The following is a 24,560-nucleotide window of genomic DNA, read 5'->3' on the forward strand; positions in this document are numbered from 1 at the left end:
TTTTCCTCATAAGCCATGTCCCTTGTCTCTAGAGCAGGGTTTAGCAACCTTTCAGAAATGATGTGCTGAGTTTTCATTTATTCACTCTAATTTAAGGTTTTGTATGCCAGTAATACATTCTAATTTTAGAAGGTCTTTCTATAATATAACTATTGTATGTAAAGTAAATCACATTTTTAAATGTTTAAGAAGCTTCATTTAAAACTAAATTAATATGCAGAATCCTCTGGATTGGTGGCCAGGACCCTGCCACTGTGAGTGCCACTGAAAATCAGCTCATGGCAACCTATGGCACATGTGCCAAAGGCAAGCACTACCCCTGCTCTAGCAAGAGAGAGGCTATGGGGAGGGTCACAGTGATCCTCTGAGGCTAGCAAAATCTGCCAGGAAATGTCAGACCCACAGAGCTAAGGAAAGTATGTTGTCACATTGACTCATTACAAACATGACTTCTACCAGTTCTGGACACATTCTCTTTTGCTCTTAGTTGCCTTCTTCCGTCCTACAAATTCAACTGGAATATCAATTGGGAAAGTTGGAGCCTGAGTTGTGCATGGGAGAATGTTGCACACAGATTGATTCTTGAAGCCTTGAGACCCAAACAATAGCTTGCTTCATAGGTAACAAGTCATCCTGCAAAAATCCAGCACCTTTCAGGCACTGTGTGCCATGTAGCTCTTCACCTTGTCCCAGGTGATTCTTTTAATCTCATTGTTTTGACATCTACCCTGAAGGTAATGCTGTTTAAAAGGGCATTCTCAAGATAATTTCCATCATTTAAACAATCTCTTCCCTCTCATGTTTATAAATATTTTTTGAGGCTTGCAAAACCTTTTTCCCTTTACCAAAATATTTCCTTCTATCCTGTAGGTGCAGTAATGATTTGTTTGTTTTTTTTTATTTGATGAGGAAAAATTCTCTAGAACAAACAGGATGAGTTGAGCACACACAACAAATAAGCACAAGCACAGAAACTTTTATAATGCTCTGAACATGTAATCAAGTAAGTTCTCTAAAGTAAATTGTCATAAGCTGTTTTGGTTATGGAGTGACTGTGGCACACACAAGTACACACTTGAATAGAGCTCAAACAGATGTGAAGAGAGCAGTGCAAATAAGCAGACATAGATAGCATCCTGCTCCTTGAAAAGTTATAGTCCTTTGATATTCTTTGCAAGAGCTTATTCTGTTCAAATGAAAATTCTCCCTTCAGCAGTATCAGTCTGGAATGTATGAAGGAGACCAGTAAAAGGACCAAGGTCTTGATCCTGCAAAGGCTTATGCACATGCTTAACTATAGATATTGTGAGTAATCCTACAGAAGTAACTTGGACTACTTGCTGCACACATACAATGGAGCATGTGCAAAAGTCTGTGTAGCATCAAGGCCATAGTGGCACAAAAATTCTTCTTCCTTGTCCTTGGATCTATTTTGCATTTGTTAACACTTTTAATGATAGCTAGAATCATAGTAACAGCCTGGGCAATTAATAAGGTATTCATTGCATCATGATGCATTTCTTAAAACATGCAGATTTTATAATTTATATATTATGGAGAGGATTAAATGGGATTTTTGGCTGCTCAAGGAATAGCATGACCAAGCAATCTAGTAGCTATTCAGTGGGAGTAATATTACTATCAGCTGAAAGCATAGCTGCTGCTGCACTTCCTGGCTTGAACTGGTTTCCATCATATAGAGGGTTTAGGGTTTGGTTCAATGGCTCTCAGCACTCCCCACCCCATACAAATTGTTCCAGCCCCCCCAATTAAGAGGAAAGTAAAGTACGTGACTCCAGAAATCTTCAATCACAAAACACCCCAGTCAAATATGACTGAAGGGCCTGACCCTTCAAACACTTATGCGCATGAATAACTTTACTGATATGAACAGTGACTAGGAGCAATATTGGCAGGTGGTGAGAGGCAGGAGGGCAGAGAGTGGAGAGACAGAGGAGGGTCGGGGGCAGGTGGTGAGAGGCAGGAGGGCAGAGAGTGGAGAGACAGAGGAGGGTCGGGGGGAGGTGGTGAGAGGCAGGGGGGCAGAGAGTGGAGAGACAGAGGGGGTTGGGGGCAGGTGGTGAGAGGCGGGGGGGCAGAGAGTGGAGAGACAGAGGGGGTTGGGGGCAGGTGGTGAGAGGCAGGAGGGCAGAGAGTGGTGAGAGGCAGAAGGGGGTTGGGGGCAGGTGGTGAGAGGCGGGGGGGCAGAGAGTGGAGAGACAGAGGGGGTTGGGGGCAGGTGGTGAGAGGCGGGGGGGCAGAGAGTGGAGAGGCAGAAGGGGGTTGGGGGCAGGTGGTGAGAGGCGGGGGGCAGAGAGTGGAGAGACAGAGGAGGGTCAGGGGCAGGTGGTGAGAGGCGGGGGGGGCAGAGAGCGGAGAGACAGAAGGGGGTTGGTGACAGGTGGGGGGGCAGAGAGCGGAGAGACAGGGGGATCGGGGCAGGTGGTGGGGGGGGCAGAGAGTGGAGAGACAGGGGGGTCGGGGCAGGTGGTGAGAGGCGGGGGGGCGGAGAGACAGAGGGGGTTGGGGGCAGGTGGTGAGAGGCAGGGGGGCAGAGAGCGGAGAGACAGAGGGGGTTGGGGGCAGGTGGTGAGAGGCAGGGGGCAGAGAGAGAGAGGGGGGTTGGGGCAGGTGGTGAGATGGGGGGCAGAGAGCGGAGAGACAGAGGGGGGTTGGGGGCAGGTGGTGAGAGGCAGGGGGCAGAGAGAGAGAGGGGGGTTGGGGCAGGTGGTGAGATGGGGGGGCAGAGAGCGGAGAGACAGAGGGGGGTTGGGGCAGGTGGTGAGAGGTGGGGGGCAGAGGGGGGTAGGGGGCAGGTGGTGAGGGGCGGGGGGGCAGAGAGTGGAGAGACAGAGGGGGTTGGGGGCAGGTGGTGAGAGGCAGGGGGCAGAGAGAGAGAGAGGGGGGTTGGGGCAGGTGGTGAGATGGGGGGCAGAGAGCAGAGAGACAGAGGGGGGTCGGGGCAGCTGGTGAGAGGTGGGGGCAGAGGGGGGGTTGGTGCAGGTGGTGAAAGGCGGGGGGCAGAGAGAGAGGGGGGTTGGGGGCAGGTGGTGAGATGTGGGGGGGCAGAGAGCGGAGAGACAGAGGGGGGGTTGGGGCAGGTGGTGAGAGGTGGGGGGCAGAGGGGGGTAGGGGGCAGGTGGTGAGGGGCGGGGGGGCAGAGAGCGGAGAGACAGAGGGGGTTGGGGGCAGGTGGTGAGAGGTGGGGGGCAGAGGGGGGTTGGGGCAGGTGGTGAGAGGTGGGGGGCAGAGGGGGTTGGGGGCAGGTGGTGAGGGGCGGGGGGGCAGAGAGCAGAGAGACAGAGGGGGGTTGGGGGCAGGTGGTGAGAGGTGGGGGGGGGGAGGGGGGGTTGGGGCAGGTGGTGAGAGGTGGGGGGCAGAGGGAGGGTAGGGGGCAGGTGGTGAGGGGCGGGGGGGCAGAGAGCAGAGAGACAAAGGGGGGTAGGGGGCAGGTGGTGAGAGGTGGGGGGCAGAGGGGGGGTTGGGGCAGGTGGTGAAAGGCGGGGGGAGCAGAGGGGGGCCGGGGCACGGGGAGAAGGGGCCGAAAGCGAAGGGGGCCCAGGGCAAGGGGGAGCGAGGAGCAGGGCCCGGCCCCCCCAGGAGGCCGCGTGCGGGCTGGCGGAGGGGGAGGCTCCGCAGCGCCCGCCCAGGAGGGAGCCGTTTCTGGTCCCGGTCTCCCGGGGCAGCGGGAGCGGGCGGCAGCAATCCCGGCCCCGGCCCCGGCCCGACCCATGGAGCGATACACGGTGACGAGCAGCAGGGGGCCGGTCTGGGGCCGGGGGGGCATTGCCTACGGGGCAGGGGGCGCTGGGGGAGCGGGGGGTGCCTGTTGTGTCCCATGGGGAGGGGGTGTTGGGAGTGCCCGTTGCCCCCAAGGAGGGGGAACTGGGGGGTGCCTGTTGCCCAGGGGGAGGGGTGCGGCGGGTGCCCGTTGTGTCTCAGGGGAGGGGAACGGGTGTGCCCGTTGCTCCCAGGGGGAGGTGTGCGGGGGGTGCCTGTTGTGTCCCAGGGGGAGGGGGACTGGGGGGTGCCCATTGCCCCCAAGGAAGGGGAACTGGGGGGTGCCTGTTGCCCAGGGGGAAAGGGGGACTGGGGGGTGCCCATTGCCCCCAAGGAAGGGGAACTGGGGGGTGCCTGTTGCCCAGGGGCAGGGGTGCGGCGGGTGCCCATTGTGTCCCAGGGCAGGGGGAACTGGGGGTGCCTGTTGCCCAGGGGGACTGGGGGTGCCCATTGCCCCCAAGGAGGGGGAACTGGGGGGCGCCTGTTGCCCAGGAGGAGCTGGGGGCTGCAGGCTCTGAAATGTTTTTGTGCCCAGGTTCCCCCATGTTTATCAATGCCTGTTCCCTCCACCTAGGTGCTGGAGCAGCTGGAGTCCGGGGCCCTGGGCACAATGCTGGTGGTAGAGTTAAAAACGGAGAAAGAAGGAGCTGGGAGGAAATATGTGCTGAAGCAGGTGAGAACTAGGTTGCCATGACACCGAGATGCAGCTCCCTAGGTCCATTTGCCTGAGAGTAATGTAGCCCAGCATACCAACAGGCACTGGGTCTGGGTTGGCTTATACTTTGAATTATGACACTGTTTTGAACTGTAGTTGCATTCAGATTGATTACTGGAGCATAAAGGTTGAAGGTGGAAAAGACTTATGGAGTCCCTCCTAATCCATTCTTCCCTAACTCACTGTCACTCTCATGGCAGGGGAAGGATAAAGCTGATCAACTGCAGCTTTTTATTGCTGCTGGACCCAGCCAGCAATCAATTTCTGTTGTTCTTGCCAAGAAGATTCAATCATCCAACAGTAGATATTAGGGTTGCAGTGTATACTTACTGATGATATATACAAATTGGGCGCAAATCTCATTGTCCTGGTGGGGTTACTTATGTGATGCTTAGTGTCATAAAGCTTGGCCACCTCTGTATTACATTCTCATGCATGTCTTTTATTATATTGTTATCTTTGTCTTTTGTTTGTTTGGTACAGGTTGAATGCATTGATGAACAACAAGCAAATGATGCCCTGAAGGAGGTAGCAGTGCAGTCTTTTTTTTACTAGTCTAATTCAGAAGGAGCAGGGCCTTGTCTTAAACAGGGTCTTGTCTTAAAAAATTCCTTTATCAACAATAATTTGAAAATATAGATAGCCCTACCTGATTTGGGCCTTGACTACCCATAAACTGTCTTGTCCTCCCTCCTTGTGGGGTCCGAAAGCCTGGGCTCCAGCCCGAGCCTGAATCTACACAACAACTTTATAGTCCAGCAGCCCAAGCCCCAGAAGTCTCCGTCAGCTGACACAGGCCAGCCATGGGTATTTTATTGTAGTGCAGACATACCCTAAGCCTCCAGCAACTCAGTTCAGCCTATGAATCCTTATTAACAATCCTTAGACTTGAATGTTTGGGTTCAAGTGGCCAGCTGTTCGCAGTGGATGGCCCTCACTTCAGAGCCTGGGTCTGTTTACTTTTAGGGCACAGTGCAAAGCGCATCTCTTTGTTTGGTCACTAGCCGGAAGGATGGAGAGTTGTCTGTTCATAGTCCTGTTTGTTCTAATGACTCAATTTCTTCATAGTATAGGTTATTTTAATGTTGTGTTGATTTTTGTGCCCATGGATCTAGAAATGTCTTGATGGGAATGTCTTCACTGGCCTTTCCGGTCTATGGTACCTGCGTTGTGCATACCTCCTTCAGAATTTAATAAATAAGACATAATAATAAGTCAGCAATATTGCTAATATCATACTTATTATTCCAACAGAACACAGATACTCACAACAGAATGGTCTAGTGTAGAGGTCCGCAACCTTTCAGAAGTGCTGTGCCGAGTCTTCATTTATTCACTCTAATTTAAGGTTTTGGGTGCCAGCAATACCTTTTAACGTTTTTAGAAGGTCTCTTTCTTTAAGTCTAAAATATATAACTAAACAGTTGTTGCATGTAAAGTAAATAAGGTTTTTAAAATGTTTAAGAAGCTTCATTTAAAACTAAATTAAAATGCAGAGCCCCCCAGACCAGTGGCCAGGACCTGGCCAGTGTGAGTGCCACTGAAAACCAGCTCACGTGCTGCTTTTGGCACGCGTACCATAGGTTGCCTGCCCCTGGTCTAGTGTCACAGCTGGTGTTCGTTGTACCTAGCACCTGCTGTTCACAATGAGTGAGAATGTTTAAAACCAATTAAGATTTAGTTGTGGTCAGAAAGTAATTAAAATTGCCTATTCTACTCAATATACGAGCCCCCTGTGTGTATTCAGAATTAGATCTGCTGACTTTACTGACCAAAATTGGAGCCAAATTGTCTGCTGGTGTAGTTCTATTAAAGTAAATGAAGTTATAGTAGCTGGGAATTTGGCCCTTTGTTTTTACTTCTTTTTACTCCAGTTAGCTCTGTAGTGCCATGAGCACGGCTTTGGGAGAGTGAGCTGAATTCTGTTCCAGCTCACACATCAACAACAGAATTTTTAAGTAAGTTCCAACTGCAGGATCTTTACCTTGAGACTTTACCTCATGGCCAGGTTTAGAGAGATGGACACTTTGTGCATTTTAGTTACACCTGCAATTCACAGTTGACTCAGGGTTACTGCAGATGATGGGCGTACCAGAAATAACCCAACTTGACTTTCAAATTCCAGGATGAGTTTGTAAGGCTGGCTGTTAGGAAACAATATTTTTACTTGTGAACTGATCCTTTGCGAGGTAACAAATATTGAACCCCAATATGCTATTTTTACAGATTTCAGAGTAGCAGCCATGTTAGTCTGTATCCGCAAAAAGAACAGGAGTACTTGTGGCACCTTAGAGACTAACAAATTTATTTCAGCATAAGCTTATGCATCTGAAGAAGTGAGCTGTAGCCCACGAAAGCTTATGCTGAAATAGATTTGTTAGTCTCTAAGGTGCCACAAGTACTCCTGTTCTTTATTTGTACAGAGTTATATTTGGAGTAGAGCTTCACCTAAGTACTATATTTCACTTTTCTTGACACACCTTCGATTGCAAATGTGAAAAAGAACTGGACCTGGCTACTCTGACAGGGACATGGCATGATTGACAGTTAGATATCTGCCCTTTGTGTTCTGTGTTTTGAAGACATTTTCTTAATCCAGGAGAAAGAAGCCTGTGGATTGTTGTAGCTCACTCAGAGTAAACTCTTTGGGTTTCATTTGCTGTCTTTCCAACAGGCAATGGATCTGCTGAAACTTCAGCATTCAAACATCTGCATTTACAAAGAATTGTTTATCACCTGGGATAATAAGGTGAGAATGAAAACAGCCTGTTAGAGAGGAGGCACAAACTGGTATGTAAAAATTTCTGTAACTAGGTAAGGGGACACTTAAGGTTTCTGGGCCTGTGATTGAGCCTCCTTCTGTAGAGGCAACTGAGTTACACTACCATTGGGGCAGCACAGCATGTTTGTGTTGCATCCCAGTATCTGTGTATCTGTAGGCAATGTCTTCTCCTTTTGCTTCCATATGCAACAGATACACAATTTTTAAGCTGCTGCAGTTCCTTGCTTATCTGAATAAAGCACCTTAAAAATTGGCCCGTAAAGAAGCCAGAAGGCCAGAGCTATTTCTTTGTGGACACAGCCTTGCACGGTACTTGGGCCTAAATCCCACTGAATTCAGTAGAATTTATGTTTGAGTGGAACTGCTCATATGGTTTCAAAGGTACTTGTTCCTGTTAGAAGCAGATGTTTTATGTTTAAGTAGACAAAAGTAAATATTGACTCTTTTGTGGGAGACAAATAATCCCATCCCATACTTCCATGGTGTGCACCAAATCTATTTGCAAGGCCCAACGGCCCAACTGCTGATTTGTATATTTGTTGCTGCATATGTCATTACCTGCAAGTGACTGAATAATGTTGATCTAATATCTGTTGCAGATTTCATCTCTATTTCTTTGTCTGGTGATGCAGCACTCAAGCCAAGGAGACCTTTCATCTCTGATCAAGGCAAAAAGGAAGAAGCGAGAGAAAGTAGAAGATATGGTAAAAAATTACAGAAAACATATTTTATTGAAATGCAAAGTAATCTCACTGCCTTTAACTTTTTTCACCACCTTCTATCCTTTCCCAGCTGCTCCCCAGAGACATCAAAGTATAGTATTTATTGCTTAAAGCAGGAGACCAGGACTTAAAACTTCTGAATTTTCTTCTCAGCTCTGCCACTTGAGTCATTGTACAATCACAATAATAAAACTTAGCATTTATATAATTTTCTACTCCTGGGCAACTCAACCTTTCCGTGCCTTAGTTTTCTCTTCTGAAAAATGAAGATGATAATAGCTCCTAATTCACAGGGGTGACGTGCAGGTTAATTGATCTGGAGCAAATGAAAGGAGTACAGTAACGTCTCACTTAACGTTGTAGTTATGTTCCTGAAAAATGTGACTTGAAACGAAACAATGTTAAGCAAATCCAATTTCCCCATAAGAATTAATGTAAATGGTGGGGGTTAAGTATATGTTTAAAACAAACAATTTAATACTGTTCACAGCTATGATGATTGTGAAGCATGGTTGAGGTGGTGAAGTTAGAAGGTGGAAGAGGGTGGGATATTTCCCAGGGAATGCCTTGCAGCTAAATGGTGAACTAGCACTTGGCTGAGCCCTCAAGGAATAACACGTTGTTAATTTAGTCTCTCACACAAGGCAGCACAAACAGGAGGGAGGGGAGACAGCATAGCAGACAGAGACAGACACATACCTTGTGTGTGGGAGAGAGAGAGAGATGCACACTGCCCCTTTAAGTAAGCTGACCCACTCTTAAGTGCACTGTCTTTTTAAGTGGATCAGGAAGTTGAGACAGCTGCTGCTGCCCCAAGCTCTCTCTGTCTCTCTCACTCTGTGTCCCCTTCCTGCTCTATACGGAGAAGGGGTAAGCGGGGTGCAGGAGCCGGGGGACGGGGACACCCTGACAGCCCCCCTGCACAGCAAGCAGGAGTCTCTGGGAGCAGCTCCAAGGCAGTGGGCAGGAGCAGCACATGGCAGTGTCGGGAGGGACAACTGACCTGCCTGGCAGTTGATAGCCTGCTGGGCGGCTTCAGCACAGGGAACTTAGGGGAGCGGGGAGCTGATAGGGGGGCTGCCAGTCCACCCTGGTTACAAGCTCCCAGCAGCTAGCTACAACGGGATGCTGTTCCTGCAAGCAGTGGACAAAGCAGGCGGCTGCCAAACAAACGTACAGTGCTCCCTTCTACCAACTTTAAACGAGCATGTTCCCTAATTGATCAGCAACGTCACAATGAAACAACGGTAACCGGGACAACTTTAAGTGAGGAGTTACTGTATAGTATTCCCACTTGGACTTGAGCCTGTATCAAACTAAGAAGCCTTCATATGATTAGACATGTCTTATTTCACCATGGAGTTATTCTTCGTGTACTACATTTTCATGTCTATTTCTGTCCATAGGTGCTTCAGAAGTTCCTGGGGCAGATGGTGGATGCTTTGTTTTATATACACAAGCAAAATGTTTTTCACAGGTAAATAGAAATTCCAGCCTCTTTGACTGCTAGACCTTTGCCTGTTTGCAGCTGAACTATCACTTCAGCACAATTTTCACTTGAGAAGCAAGACGTACATTTTGGTGGCATGGTGAGGCGTTTCATAGATAAGATGGAGTGTCCAAATGAGTTTATAGCAGAGATAGATGATTAGTAGATTTACTGTATGAGTGTTAATCAGTGCTCTTCTCCTTCCCTCCACCATTTTTTCCCCTTGGTGGTGTTTGACTTTAGACACGGTTGTCTGAGTGTGAATTTATTGATTAAAGCAGGGGAGTGGATGTTATACTCCTGGATTCTGTTTCTGCATCTGATTGTTGTGACTCTAGGCAAGCCATTTAACTCATATGTTCTCCCCAGATTTATCCATCCACAAAATGAGTATAACTTAACTCTTGAATGTTTGTAAAGTGTTCACGATCCTGTAGTTAATGAAATACTGGAATATTGACTCTTCTTTCACATCTATATTACAGTCTATAATCCTGCATAAACCTTGGCAAATGAGCTGTGCCTTTCATAAACTAAAAGAGTGAACAAACTTAACAGGAATAAGAGAGGAAAAAGGACTAGTGTCATGCTCAATGTTCGGATAAGTTGAGGCTTCCCGTGTCAATTTTTAAAGCTTTTTGCCTTATTCACAGTAAAAAAGGAAAATAAATGTATTTTATTTCTTATAATATGTAACTTAAAAACAAAGCCCATCTTTTTTATGTAAAAGATCTCAGAGATAAGAAGCCTGTAGCTATACATCATTATGCTCTGATTTAACATGTTGATAAAAACCATTTCTGTGTGTTGCAGAAACCTCAAACCGTCTAACATCCTTTTAACTGATGAAGTATCCTTCATGCTTTGCGATTTCAGTGTAGAAACTCTTATGACGGATGAAATGAAATGGAAGATAAGAGTGGAAGAAGGTAGCTAATTAACTTGAATATTTTAGTATTCTGTTTGGTTTTTTTTTAAAGATTCTACTGTGTTTTTTAACAGTTTAATTCTATAACAATAAAGACGGAAAACACCCTTTTTTGCCTATTACATTTTATTTCTTCTAAGCAACGAGCAAGATCATTGTAAAAGATCAAGAATTAAATAAATTGATTGTGATATGAAAACTTTCACACTTACATAATTGGTCTGAATCTTGCTCAGCGGTGATAAAAAAATTGTTACCATCTAATGGCAGTTTTGTGGTATTAAAATGAGTTTGTAAAAATAGATCTTTTAATATTTTGGGAGTCATGAGATGGCTCTAAGCTAAACTGGATTTGTAAGACTATATTTGCAGTAATGTATAGGAAGTTAGATCTTGGAGAATTGTTTGTCATTAATTGTAGTGCGGTTCTTCTTTGAATCTTCTATGGGGTATCACCAGTAAAAATCTAACTCACTGGAGAATCTTTCTGACTGAATTGTACTTTGATGTGAAACTGCTATCTACAGGTCATATCCATGCAAGCAAAGCAACACATCACACAGTGTCAAAACCATTACTGAGCTGACATTTATTTCAACAGATCCTGACTCTAAATCCTGGATGTCCCCTGAAGCACTCTGCTTTTCCTTTAGTGAGAAGTCTGACATCTGGTCCTTAGGATGTATTCTACTAGACATGATGACCTGCTTCTTTCTGAATGTATGTACTGTTGAGAGTACCATGAACATTTCACTGGGAATGTAATGTTTTTAAAAAACCCCAAAGAGATCCACAAAGTGAATACATACAGAGTCTGCCAATATTCTGCTCTTTACAGGTGAAAGAGACAAATTCATTACTGCAGGATATTAGAAAGGACACCAGTAGTCTTGAGAGAGTTCTGACGTTAATGCAGAAAGGGAATAAAGATACTCTGCCTTTGTCTCAAATTTTACTTATGATGCTACTGATTCAGCCCAGTACGAGACCCTCAGCAAAGTGAGTTCTGGACATTTTCTCATGCTCTATTCTGTTTTTTGCTTTTCCCCACCTATCTCCTGTAAGAGGGAGTGTTCTTCAGTCTTTAGTTTAGGGAACTGAGAGCCCGGGTTTCTAGGTTCTATCCCTGTCTCTGCAACTGACTCGCTGTGCTACCTTGCTGTAAGAAAGTCACTTCACCTATCAGTGCCGTGGTTTCCCCATCTTTGAAATGAGTGTACGCTGACCAGAGATTCTCTGGTCAGAAAGGATAGTTGGTTTTGTTGGAGAATTATGTTATAAAACAAGCTTATAGACACTCTTTTGGAGGCTGGGCTGTAGTCTATATACAGTTTGCATTCTCAGAAAATGTCTGCATTGACTAAGGTTTTATTTTTATATAAGAATCTCAAAGCTCTTTACAAACAATTAATTAAGCCTCAGAGTACATCATGAGATTGGTTACTGTTATGTCTACTTTCCAGGTAGGTAAAATGAGGCACAAAGGTTAACTGACCTGCCCACAGTCACAAAATCAGTGAAGGAGTCAAGATCAGAATTTAGGAGTCCTGACAACCAGAACCCTATTTTACCCACTAATTAACACTTCCACTTCCAACAAAACACACCAAAATTAACAGGAAAACTTTGTTGACTTTCTTTCTCTCTCCTTCTCTAGGGATCTGGTTGATATTCCATATGTTATGGAATGTTTGACTCTTGCTGGTTCCTCTTTATCAAAACAGGAAAAAACCTTGCCTTCAGCAATTTTAGATGTGCTCCTTGAAGGAGGAATTGGAAGTGTTTTAGGTAATCAGGAAAATAAGTTGTCTTTGAGATACTGACATTAGTTTTCTATTGAAATGCCATGTGTGTTCCATTTAGGATGTATTGTATTACAGAAATGAATGAATGTATGGCTACCCATTGTGCCTGAAATGAAATGCATCGCTGCTGTGGACAAGAATCTTGGTGTCACCAGTCTTATAACTTCACAAGAGTAGTTCATAAGAGTAGTACTCTTATCTAATGTTCTGTCTGAATAGGGTGAGAGTGTTATTAAAAGAACTTTTGTCAGACTGTTCCGAAATTCCTGGGAGCTCCCCACTCAGATTGCATTCTAGTTTACGGCAGTTAAACCTATTAAGATATTAAGTTAGAATGCATTGTTGGCTAAAGAGAAAAAGCTGCTCCTTTAAATAATTTTGTTTACTTATATATCTTTACATTTTATTATAAACATAATTTCATATTGGAGTGTTTTTAAAGAACATACATTATACTTAACTCTCAAATAATTTTGAGATAGCAACATTACAAGGTTTGTGGTGGCTCCTAAATAACAACAGACCCACTATTTTGAGTGAGTTTTGCAGTTTTAAAATGTTTGACGCTGTCTTTCCGTTTTGTTTGTTTGTTTGTTTTTTGTTTTGTTGAGTCTCAAGCTGAATTTCTGTCAATTATGTGGATTCACAGGCTGGGCACAGAATAGGAAAACAATAAAATTATGAATGTATCCTGTAAATATTTGTGTAAAATGACAGAAGAAACTTCTGATGTCTTGTTTTATGCAGAATTTATGCAGACTTACTGGGACATAGAGCAGGCTCAAGCAAGAGCCATAAAGCGCCTTGCCAGCTTACTGGGAGAAGAAAATGGTATGGGTCAATATTTCAACATAGAGATGTTTAAGATCTGGGTAGATATTAAAGTATAATGATTTAAAGCTCTAGGACTGTAAGTAATAAGGGGAAAGAACATGGTGGTTTCCTGTCATCTACCAATATCTGTGAAGCATTTCAACTGAAAAGTGGCTTTTCCCATTGAAATAATGTGACACTGTGATAAGTAACAGTTTGAATAGGCATGAATAGACCCTTGCTAGCAGTGATATAAGTGGAATTTGTTACAGTTGATATTTAAATTTCTGAGCAGGGCTGTCCCTAAGGGGATGTGGGGCCCGGGACATCAATGCTGAGTTTCTAATCTGCCAGGGGGTGCTCCCACCCCCCTCTCAGCTCCACTCGGGCCCTGCCCCTACTCCACCCCTTCCCCTAAGGCCCTGCCCTGCCTCTTCCCTTCCCAGCCTGCTACTCCTTGCTTGCCCGCCTGCCGCTCGCCTCCTCATCCTGCTCACCCGTCCACCTCACCTCCCCACCCGCCTCCTAACGAAGTGCAGGCCCAAAGTGTGGGCCTGGGGCAATCGCCCCAATTTGCTGTACCCAAGGGATGGCTCTATCTCTGAGAGTGGTTAGAATGGGTTCCAAGAGGACATCTAAGTTCCTTTGGACAAGTGTGTTGCTCCCTTTTGGAATAGCTAACCCTGCCCAAAGACTTGCTAGGACTGAGAAATCTAGTGAAGTAATCTCCCCCCGAGTCTGAAAAGCATAATTTCTCAGCACTGCCATACCAGAATTCTAGCCCATGTCACTTGGGACTGTGGCTCTCCACCTTTCCAGGCTACTGTACCCCTTTCAAAAATCTGATTTGTCTTGTGTACCCCCAAGTTTCACCACACTTAAAAACTACTTGCTTACACAATCAGGCATAAAAATACAAAAGTATCACAACACACTGTTACTGAAACAGTGCTTACTTTCTCATTTTTACATATAATTATAAAATAAATAAATTGAAATAAAAATTTTGTACTTACATTTCAGTGTATAGAATATAGAGCAGTATAAACAAGTCATTGTATGGAATTTTAGTTTGTACTGACTTCACTAGTGCTTTTTATGTAGCCTGCTGTAAAACGACGCAAATATCTAGATGAGTTGATGTAGCCCTTGGAAGACCTCTCTGTACCCCGAGGGGTATGTGTATTCCTGGATGAGAACCACTGACTTAGCATGTAGCCAACCAAGAGCTGCAATACTACTTCCTAGGAGGAAAATGGCTACAACTAACTTGAACAAAATGGAAGATTGTGGCTGCTTTTGTCTTTAATGCAGAGGAGGTGCCCATGAGACTACTGGCATCAGTGTATAATGCTCCATCTTGCTATGCACAGCTTTTCTTTCAGATCAAGAACATTGTTTAACCATCTCTGCCTTACCATGTCATGCACGGGGACCCAAACCTGTCCTAAATCTAGGAACTCCATGTTGTATTGAAGGTGGGAGGCATATAAACCAGCTAAGTTGTTCACAGTGTTATTAAATGTTGACTCTAACAATTATTTTCTTTATAGCCTTAATGTATTTGCTAGAACTTCTGGATCCTGTCACTTGTGCAATGAGGACTCATATAGATTCTCTAGAGCTACAATTAGATGGCTGCAGATTACTGCTTGACGTTATTGGCCAAGGTACAGTAATGAGGTTCCATACTAAACACTGAATAACTTTTTACATGTAGTAAACAAGATCTGAAATGGATTTGGTGACAATTAATATTCATACTAAGATATTAAGGGATAAATTTATAGTTACATTGGGATTTAGCCAGCTTTGCTGGGAGTCCAGGTTCTCTAGGGTCGGTGGCTTGATTTAAATCAGAGTGATAGAAATCAGCAAGCAAGAAACCTTGATTTAATTTTGTTTTGAATTTGTATTTTTTAGTAGTTTTCCTAAAGGAAGGATGATTCTCACTAGCTGGTATCATTAAAACATGTTTATTTGCAACTAAATACAGCTTCTATATTAAATTTGGTATTTCCATTTGCTCACCAGGAGGATACCCTATATCTGTACATATTTATTTAAACAGACATTTATTCAGAATCTTAATTTTTAATTTTGTTATGATAGAAAATAATGAATGATACATTTCCCATTTACTAGATTATTTTTGTTTACTCATGAGGTGTATCAAGCTGCATTTGGATGGAAATTAGAATGCAGTTAAAATGAACAAAAACAGCATTTTAAATTAGTTTTTTACTAGTTAAATAAAACTACCTTAACTGTGCTGCTTATGTAAGAAAAAAAAAAGTTTATCAAAACATGTTTTGCATTTAAACTAACTGGTTTACTAAGCAGAGGAAATATGAGCTGTAGCTAGTGAATTGGAGTGTTTTTGATCACCATGCGCCAGATTTTGAAATCTCTGGGAATTAGGCACTTAACCTGTTTATGCACTTTTTGAAATCCCACTAGGTGCCTATCTGTACTTCTGTGTGCCTTTGAAAATCTGGCCCTATATCCTTCAAGTTTTTAGAATTAGTAGATCTCATCCTCTCCCACCTGATGGAAGAGGAAATGAGATTTCTTGCTTTTTCATCTCTCAGTTGGTCTCAACTTTGAATGAACTAGTTCAAATGCAGAAAATATTCCTTTGGCACCTACTCGGTAAATGGAAACCAACAGTAAATTAAGGCAAAAGTTTTTCTGCACAACTGAAATTAGAAGTTCTTCCATTGGAAGATGTAAATAGCATTTGCTCCATTGTAAAGACTGCAAATAATAGAGATTCTTAATGCAGTACATGACATTGTAACATATTTATAAAGCTTGTGTTGACCTCAAAAGTTAAAGGCCCTCCCCTGATTCTGTATATAATTAAAAAAGAAGCACCCCTTAAACTTGTTAAAATTTGAGGCCTCATTGATGCAGCAAATTACTTTTTATTTATTTTAATAAATGTTGACTTTTAAAGAATGAAAGCTTTTGTAAATTCTTCCCCCAAGTCCTGCATGCAGATTTTTACTAAAGTTTATAAACAAGTGATGTGTTTCAGTGCTATGGTTAAATTATCAGAATATGCTTGCAAGCATACTACTGAATGGGCAAAATGGGTAATTCTCATGTGCAGAGTTTGAAATTTGTTAATGATCAGTTTCCAGTTGTGCTTTCTGCATACGATTTAGGGGCACATTTTTGATAATATAGCCCTGGTAGCTAACAAAATTTCTGTATAAGATGCAATATGATTAACTCTAGGAGCAACCCATAGGTTTAAAGTTGCCTGTGAATAAAAACAAATGTCCTGTGCAAAAATAATGGAAATAACTAGACTGTACCTCCTTTTTCATTGTTTTTACCTGTTCTCATTTTTGTGACATAATTTCCCAAAGGAACATATGAAAATTGCAGAAAATGAGACAAAAAGAGCAGTTTGATTTCAGGAAGAGAGGGGAAAATATAACCACATAGTCTATGTTAAGTCAACAAATGATGCTTGCTTCATGGTATACGTATGCTGAGAGCAGAAAAATCAGACTTCAGTGAAAGCTGCTGAAGCATCCTCATGCTGTTCCATGTTTTGCTTTTGACAGCCCTACAACAGAATGTGCATGTGGAGATGCTAGTTGGTGAGGAAGGAATCAATTCTCTGTTAAAGACAATGAGAACATATTCTGAAAATGAAGAACTGCTGTCAATGATCTGCACTTTACTAATGATGATTTCAGCCAGTGGTGGGTCCTTTGATCCTTTCATATGGAAATGTTCTATTTGTTTATCCATCTTTATTTGTTGGATTAGATACATAATGGAGAACTCTATGATTTAGCATAGATATGTTGCTGTACATGCGTTATTTTTCCATCTCCATGTCTAGTTGCAGGACAGCTGGGAGCATAAGGTACTATATTTGGACTAAGTGGTTTGAGACTGGATGTATTAAAGAGGTGGTGTGTTCAGTCTTGGTTGGCTAACAAGTGATTCTTATTAATTTATGCAGATGGTAACACTAGGGAAAGCTAGGGCACGAAACCTGGGTTCCATTGCTGGCTCTGCCTCAGGGCATGTCTAAACTACAACTCTTAAGTTGACCTATGTTAGGTTGATTTACAGCTCTGGCCATAGGCACAGACTCCATGGGGGCTCTGCTTATCACCCACCGGCAGCAAACTCCCCCTCCCCTGAGCAAAAGGCAGCTATCTTAGATTCTTGGCACTTCTGACCTAAATTACCTAAGTTATTGTTCAAAATGAATTCTTAAGTCTGGAGTTGACTAGGTTGGTTGGATTGCTAGACTGACTTGAATGGCAGTGATTGGTGCCCTCTCAATAACTCTTTTTTGTTTCTTCCATGAAGCTCAGAACTATAATGGGAGGAGATGGCCAAATTGAGAAGGCTCTGAAAAGGCCAGTCATCACTAGTATAATCTGTGTGTATGTGGTTCTCATTAAGAATCCAGTACATTTCTTTTGCTCATTTTCATATTGCCCTTGAACATAATTACGTTGTTCTCTTGTTTCATGACTCCTTTTGATTTAAATTTGTTGTGTAATGGTGGCAGTGGCAATATAATTATATGTCCTTTTCTGTGCTTATTAGAAATGGCTGCAGAAGCACTGAGGAAAGCTGGAGTCATCACAGATGTTCTGTCGATTATAAGCAATTTTCCTCAGAACAGACAGATCTGCCTTTCTTGCTCTGGTGTTCTTTGGAGCTTGGCTGTGAATGGTAAGTAGAACACAGCAGATACTGTGCCTAGATGGATTCAGAGATTCTTGTAGCTCAGGGATGAAACTTTTTACTGACTTCTCCCAACTTTGGGTACAGTGGGGTGTTGGAGAAAAGAATGTGGTTGAGAGCTTTGATTGAGTAGCATTAGAAGATCCATCATTGAATGAGCTATGGGGCAACACAGACTAAAGATCAGTGTGAACGTCTCAATGTGCCTAGTGGTGGTAAGGACCCATTTGTAATTTTACAATGCATACTGTTTATAAACATTCAGAAATGAAAAGTGGGTTATGTGGCTGCAGGTTTCATCACATAACATGATGTGTTGTGATAAGAAGAGGAAATGAAGTATAATCAGCATATTGGATTGATTTAAGAAACAAGCCTAGCAAATAGAGGTGAATTAGATGATACATTGGTAGAAGGGGGGAATTGTCTTTGAAATAAGTAGCTTTTTGAATAACCCCTCAACACACCCTAGCTTTCCTAGGAAGAGATTTTTGTAAAAAACCTCCAGCCATGCATTTCTCTGCTCAGTCCTGTCATATCTCATAGTTGAAACAGGATCAGGCTAACTCTTTAGTAGAAACCTCCAAGGAACACCAGCAGGTGGCATTCCTTCTACTGAGTCAGTGCTGAGCCAATGCCACAGTATTGCATTACTCTGCTGTTGGGAGATGCGCTTTTGCACCAGACCTAAATCTGAGGCCCTGACCACGGGCGGTGATTAAATTCCATGACACTTCTTGAAAGAGCAGGGATGTGTTATTCTCATTGTCAAGGTCAAAAAACCAAAACAAATGTGCGGAATTGAATTCTGCATGTGTAATTTCCCACTCCAGGTTCAACTTGGTATTTTTCTCTGTGTGATCTGTTAGGTATCATTCCTGAGTGCTGTGTTCTGCCCACAGATGGCTGCATTTTAGGTTTGGGTGAAGCAATTCCTGTACATAGTCTGCATGTTAGATTAAGCTTGCAAAGCTTTTGAGATGAAAACAGCAGGAATAATGCAAGATTACACCTCTACCTCGATATAACGCTGTCCTTGGGACCAAAAAATCTTCCTGCGTTATAGGTGAAACCATATTATATTGAACTTGCTTTGATCCACCGGAGTGCGCAGCCCCGCTCCCCCTGGAGCACTGCTTTACTATGTTATATCCAAATTCGTGTTATATCGGGTGGCGTTATATCGAGGTAACGGTGTATTTTACTAATGTAAAGAAGAGTTGATGGAAGGAATCTAGAGAATGATCAAATAAATCAAATATATAACTAATCAATAGTGAGTTTTTATACAGAAAACATACCTTCTCTGATACCTTTGTGCAGTAAGATGTTGTTAATGTTTGAGTTAATAAACTCTGCTTGATATATTGGCGTTTGGATTTACTTCCTAATTCAGAAAATCACATGGGGCAAGCATCACTAAAAAATGCTGTCCGGATTATCACTGGAGTCCTCCAAGAACACCGTGAGAACGGAGAGGTGGTTGAGTTGGCTTGCTCTGCCCTCTGGGTTCTGACACTTCAGGGTGAGTTTTCATGCTTGCTGTGCTTCATGCACAGCAGGGGTTAGTCTGACAGAATCACACACAGCAGTTATTTAAGTAGTAATTAAAATGAATGTTGAAGTAAATCCTCTATAAGTTACCTTGGTGCAATACAACCTGCTGTACCTTAGCTGGCTTTATACTTTATCTGGCAACATAGTTACCCTCCTAACTGAACCAGCACCTCCTAGTTCAGGGTTTCTCAAACTGGGGTCGCTGCTTGTGCAGGGAAAGACCCTGGCAGGGCGGGCCGGGCCAGTTTGTTTACCTGCCCTGTCCGCAGGTTTGGCCGATTGCGGCTCCCATTGGCCACGGTTTGCTGCTCCGGGCCAATGGGGGCTGCTGAAGTGGCGGTCAGTAAGTCCCTCGGCCTGTACCACTTCCAGCAGCTTCCATTGGCCCGGAGCAGTGATCCGCGGCCAGTGGGAGCTGCAATTGGCCGGGCCTGCGGACAGGGCAGGTAAACACACCGGCCCGGCCTGCCAGGGGCTGTCCCTACACAAGCAGCGACCCCTATTTGAGAAACCCTGCCCTAGTTCGTCTCTTTCTGATAACCTCAGATGAAGCTTAATTTTGTAATAACACTTAGAAGTATTTACCTAACATAGCTATCAGATACTACAGTGATGAGCACGGTTTAAGAACCTGTGTAGAATAGATTCTCACCTCTTAGTTGTCTTCTCTCACAACTAAAGAATCCCAGGTTTGTTACTCACTGTTCCTATGTAAAACCACCAGTTCAGTATTAGTGCTGTGGAGAGTATTACAAAGAAAGATGTTTAACATGAATGTCGTCACTGTCTTGGGAAGAACATGACAAGTTAAAAATAAAAGTATTATCTATATATCACTATGCATGTACATTAAAAGGAACATCTTTGCAGTACGAGTCCGGTACTAATGCTTCTTCGAAATCACTTTATAGATGAAAACATCCTTGCAGCATTTTCATGCTACCCTTTCTTCATTTTCTTCTCCACCATTCAATCCCCTTATTATGGCCGCCATCCTTCTAGCCACTGCATTTTTTCCTCCTCAACCGCTATGAGTAGAGGATGTTTTTTTTTTTTTTTTCATCATTCCTACCCTCTGCTGATCTGGAGAGTGAGAGGCTGGAACCAGGAATTGAACCTGGAGCTTCACCTAGCAGATGGCTCATAACTGTCTCTGAGCCCATGGACCAAGTCACGATGCTCAGCTATTTGATTAGTCTGTATTCTAGTAAAATAGGCCTAACAGGGCTTACTTTTTAGTTTTGGTGCATGGTAAAGGAATCATTGCAGATGCTGAAAGCACTGATGAGTATTTCACTGGCTATTTTTATAGGCTGCTTAATTGAAAACCAGTATGAACCAACAACTCTGCTTTTGTTGGATGCTCTCAGGATGAATCCAGAAAGGCCAGTGCTGGTGAAGAATACCTGCTTGGCATTGGCAAGCCTCCTAAGGATATCTGGTAACAATCCAGAAAGATGTTTTTAACAATGGCAAGTGGGCATCAGAGGCAAACACTGTAAAGACCAAAGGTTCCCAGTGGGGTTGGAAGGGGCATCTGTCCTCCTGGACCAGTCTTCTCCTTCTGTCGGAGAAAAACATTCAAAGAAGAAAACTGGATTAGCCCCTCCTGGCCAAGAACAGAAGCATAAATGTCAGAGGAAACTGGTGGATCAGCAGAGGGAGGGGGACCCTGTTGTAAACTCTCTCTCTCTTTCTCTCTTAAATGCTTCCTTTGACGTTCTAGTGTGTAAAAAGGATACAGCTCAAGGAGTGGTTAATGGAAAATGAACAAAGGGTATCTGGGACATAAAGAGAAGTTTTGTCATGCAAGAAAGTGTCAGCTGCTTACACAATCCTACACATTATCTGAAGGTGCTTCAGAATAGTTTTCCAAGGCAGGAAATCTGCCACTGCCTAGTAGCACTTGTGTCCCTCTTTTTCAGAGTTATCTGCTTTTAGACTTATAGTAACAGATACAAAGGGCAGTGGAATAAGCCTGATCAAAGATTCCTACCACTTTCACTGTGATGATCCGGAAGTGGTGGAGAACATCTGTATACTGATTAATGAGATGGTTCAGTACGGTAAGGTCTTGTTCTTTCTTGTCTTTGGCCAGTGCTTTTTGTTCAGACATCAGAGGGGTAGCCGTGTTAGTCTGGATCTGTAAAAGCAGCAAAGAATCCTGTGGCACCTTATAGACTAACAGAAGTTTTGGAGCATGAGCTTTCCTGGGTGAATACCCACTTGGTCAGATGCATCCCACAAAAAGCTCATGCTCCAAAACGTCTGTTAGTCTATAAGGTGCCACAGGATTCTTTGCTGTTTGTTCAGACAGTGCATAAAATAAGTGACCAAGAATAATTCTACACTGTCAGTGAGCACAGTGACTGGAAATTACTGCTTGCAGTCCCCAGCCAGACAACCATACTGTACAGTAAGCTATAGCTCACCTTCTGTGGTATGAAACCTGCTATATGTTTTCAGATTCAGGTTAGGAGCTATTCCATATCTGGGGTTGCTTCTCCCCAGATCTTTCACCATGGAAGTGTAAATAGTGAAGCAGGAAAGGCAATATGTTGCAGTTTGAACAAGAACATCTAGATAAGCATAAAGCCTTGCTTGTCTAATGAAAGGCAGGAGAAAGAAAGGAAACAAAACTCCAGATGCAGCCCATCTCAGAAATAATGCACTGGCTTATTTTTATCCCACAAGTTAATAACATCTGACCCTTCCATTTAAACTGCTCTTGCCTACTAATACTGCTTTCTGTCTGCACATTTTTAACTAGCCAGTAAGCTCTTCAGGGCAGAGACACAGTCTCATGATGTGGTTAAACAGAACCCAATGCAATGGGGCCCCAATCTTTGTTGTAGCCTGTGCACTCTACTCCAGTACAAGTAATTAATACACAGAGGCAGAGCTCCAGGCCTCTCGGTTCCTGTGCTTGCATATCAATTGTACTAACATGGATGCTCATTAGCATCTTATGGATGCTGAAGGAATCTTTCAATTGTCCTTTACTTGATTTACTTTAATTTCCATCTAACCTGATCCCACTTTTCCTCTTGGCAGTAATACTTTAATCATGCACCTGAGGTTACAATAAACCTTATGTTTGTTTCAAACTTCTTTATGATATTCTTGTTTCCTAATATAAAGGCCTTTCCCTCCCCCTAGTCCCTTTGGCCATTGTCAGGTGAGAGCTATGGAAGATGAAGTATTATTCCAATAAGTGTTTATTACTGTAACTAAGATAGATTCCCCTCTTCCTTTTCATGAGATGACATAGTGCTAGAGATGATCTCCCAGAATATGAAGGAGCTGCTGACTGAAATGAAAGTCAAGTTTACATCCAGTCTGGTAGGCAGAAGTCACTGTGGTAACAAAGAGCATACTCAGTCTATTCGTACAAATGGTTTTATTTCTTGGCTGTGGATTACACAAACATCAATCCTCTGGAGTTGTTTGTGGCATCCATCTTACCGAGAGGAAGACATAGTGCAGGAACTTGTGGGGGTAGGGGCTTAGTGTGAATTCAGTGTGCAGGGTACTCTGGAGGCATGGAGACTCAGAATATTTCTAAGTGTACTAAAAACAGAAGCAGGTGGAGCATAGTTTATCAAACTTCATGCTGAAGATGCTCTTAAATCAATTAAATGTAAGTTTGACACTATTCCTGCTTCATCCAGTATTAGCCTGCATGTATTTTTTTATTACATTTTTTGTACCAGAAATACAGGTTAAAGTATATAGGAACAAGACAACTATATTACAAAGCAAAGAGGGATTTACTGATCTAAATAACCCTAAAAAGCCCAAGCCACTTAATTGGGTGAGCTTGCTGTCCTGGGGAATTACTTTACGTTAAATTACTCAAACAGCAAAATAATTCCCGCCTTTGTTTTTCTAACACTAGAGCGACCTACACTCTTAAACCACCAAGTTATTAACAGAATAGTTTGCTGTCAAGCATGTAGCAGTTATTTAAAAAAACAATCAACTAAAACTGATAGAGCCTCCACCTTTACTCTTGTGTTAGTCATTAATTTAATTTGCTCACAGTTCTCTTCCTCCAGAATGTTTGCCACATAGGCCATAGTACAAAGTCACTACTTTCCACAGTGTTTTCTCTAGCTAGCATTACCATTCCCATTGAAAAAGCCAAAACACATTCCACATGTGAAATACACTGAAAAAATTACAATTATTTTATTACAAAACCTAAGAGTTCCTTCCCTCTCCCATTTTCCTCTTCCTCTAATCAAGGCTTTTTACAAGCTAGATATTGCTCAGTGTACTTAAACATTATGTAACATTACAACTATTGCTAAATATTTAGAGCAGATTCGTGATGACCTTTTAGCATTTTTTTTTTAATTTTTAGACATTATGTAAATTTTATAGTTTTAGGGGCCAATCCTTTAGTACAAAGGAATTATGGGTGAGAGTAAAGTGTCCGAATTAGGCCACCCATTTGCTAAAAATATTGAAATAAGTTACTGAGACCCAAAAATGCAAATGAGATATACCGTCTGAACTCCTATAAAAGGACATATATTAAATACAGAATAGATTTTTGTACCGTAGTTCTTAATTGTATCTTTACACTGTAAAGTAAAAACAAGGATAAACTTGTATTTAACAATTTTCACTTTCTCCCCAGGAGATAATTACCCTTGTGGATTCAGCACTTTTGAAACTGCAGAAGTAAGGTAAAAGCTGTTTTATATATACAAGGCTTGAAGTCTTCTGATTCAGGTAGAAATGCTTGATTCCTTCAGAAGTATTTTAAAAAGATTTTTCTCCCCAGAAGGAGATACTGCCTGTATTATATAGACATCATCTGCTTGAACATATTCCATTGTATTCTTTACAACGAACCACTTTGACTACTGACTATTGAGAGTCTGACAGCAGTGTCATTTTCGGAGCCTGTCTTACTTTGTGGATTTTTAAACTATATTTAATGTATACTGTACTTTCCTAAAAGATTAATAAAAATCCTACTAAGGTCTACAGTCTTGGAGTTACGTGAGTTTTATGGATTTAGTGAGCTTTTGGTCCGTGGATTATTTATTTTCAGGATGAGCTCTACCTCAACAGTTTGTGAACAGACATGATTCCTTGTAATGGACTGTTCACAGCTATTAGTTTATTACGCATGACTGATTCAAGGATAATACAGTTGGCAAGAGAAGAAAGCCATCATACGTCATAGGAATCTAGTCACCATTTGAATCTAGTAAATGCTGCACAGCAGAA

At 42.9% G+C, this 24,560-nt stretch overlaps 1 protein-coding gene across 7 annotated transcripts; it reads left to right on the forward strand.

Annotated features, from left to right (window-relative positions):
* The first annotated feature begins 3,667 nt into the window (after positions 1 to 3,667).
* Positions 3,668 to 24,470, forward strand: STKLD1 (serine/threonine kinase like domain containing 1). Of its 7 annotated transcripts, XM_030535763.1 has the most exons (20): positions 3,668 to 3,746; positions 4,355 to 4,453; positions 4,979 to 5,023; positions 7,170 to 7,244; positions 7,877 to 7,981; positions 9,406 to 9,476; positions 10,302 to 10,417; positions 11,018 to 11,136; positions 11,255 to 11,415; positions 12,074 to 12,204; positions 12,969 to 13,052; positions 14,588 to 14,704; positions 16,613 to 16,753; positions 17,619 to 17,747; positions 19,156 to 19,284; positions 20,629 to 20,757; positions 21,242 to 21,382; positions 22,579 to 22,658; positions 23,962 to 24,010; positions 24,109 to 24,195. In XM_030535763.1, exons 1-19 carry the CDS (start codon positions 3,732 to 3,734, stop codon positions 24,007 to 24,009), a joined length of 1,935 nt encoding a protein of 644 aa, XP_030391623.1. In that variant the 5' UTR covers positions 3,668 to 3,731; the 3' UTR covers position 24,010; positions 24,109 to 24,195. The 7 variants fall into 7 exon arrangements, 6 of the variants coding, with proteins under 6 accessions (XP_030391623.1, XP_030391624.1, XP_030391622.1 ...); XR_003996805.1 differs by having other exon boundaries at positions 22,579 to 24,010; positions 24,109 to 24,155; XM_030535764.1 differs by lacking the exon at positions 22,579 to 22,658 and having other exon boundaries at positions 24,109 to 24,470.
* Positions 24,471 to 24,560: the final 90 nt, after the last annotated feature.

This window comes from Gopherus evgoodei, chromosome 16 (assembly GCF_007399415.2).
Source record: "Gopherus evgoodei ecotype Sinaloan lineage chromosome 16, rGopEvg1_v1.p, whole genome shotgun sequence".
In the NCBI taxonomy this organism is placed as follows: Eukaryota; Metazoa; Chordata; order Testudines; family Testudinidae; genus Gopherus; species Gopherus evgoodei.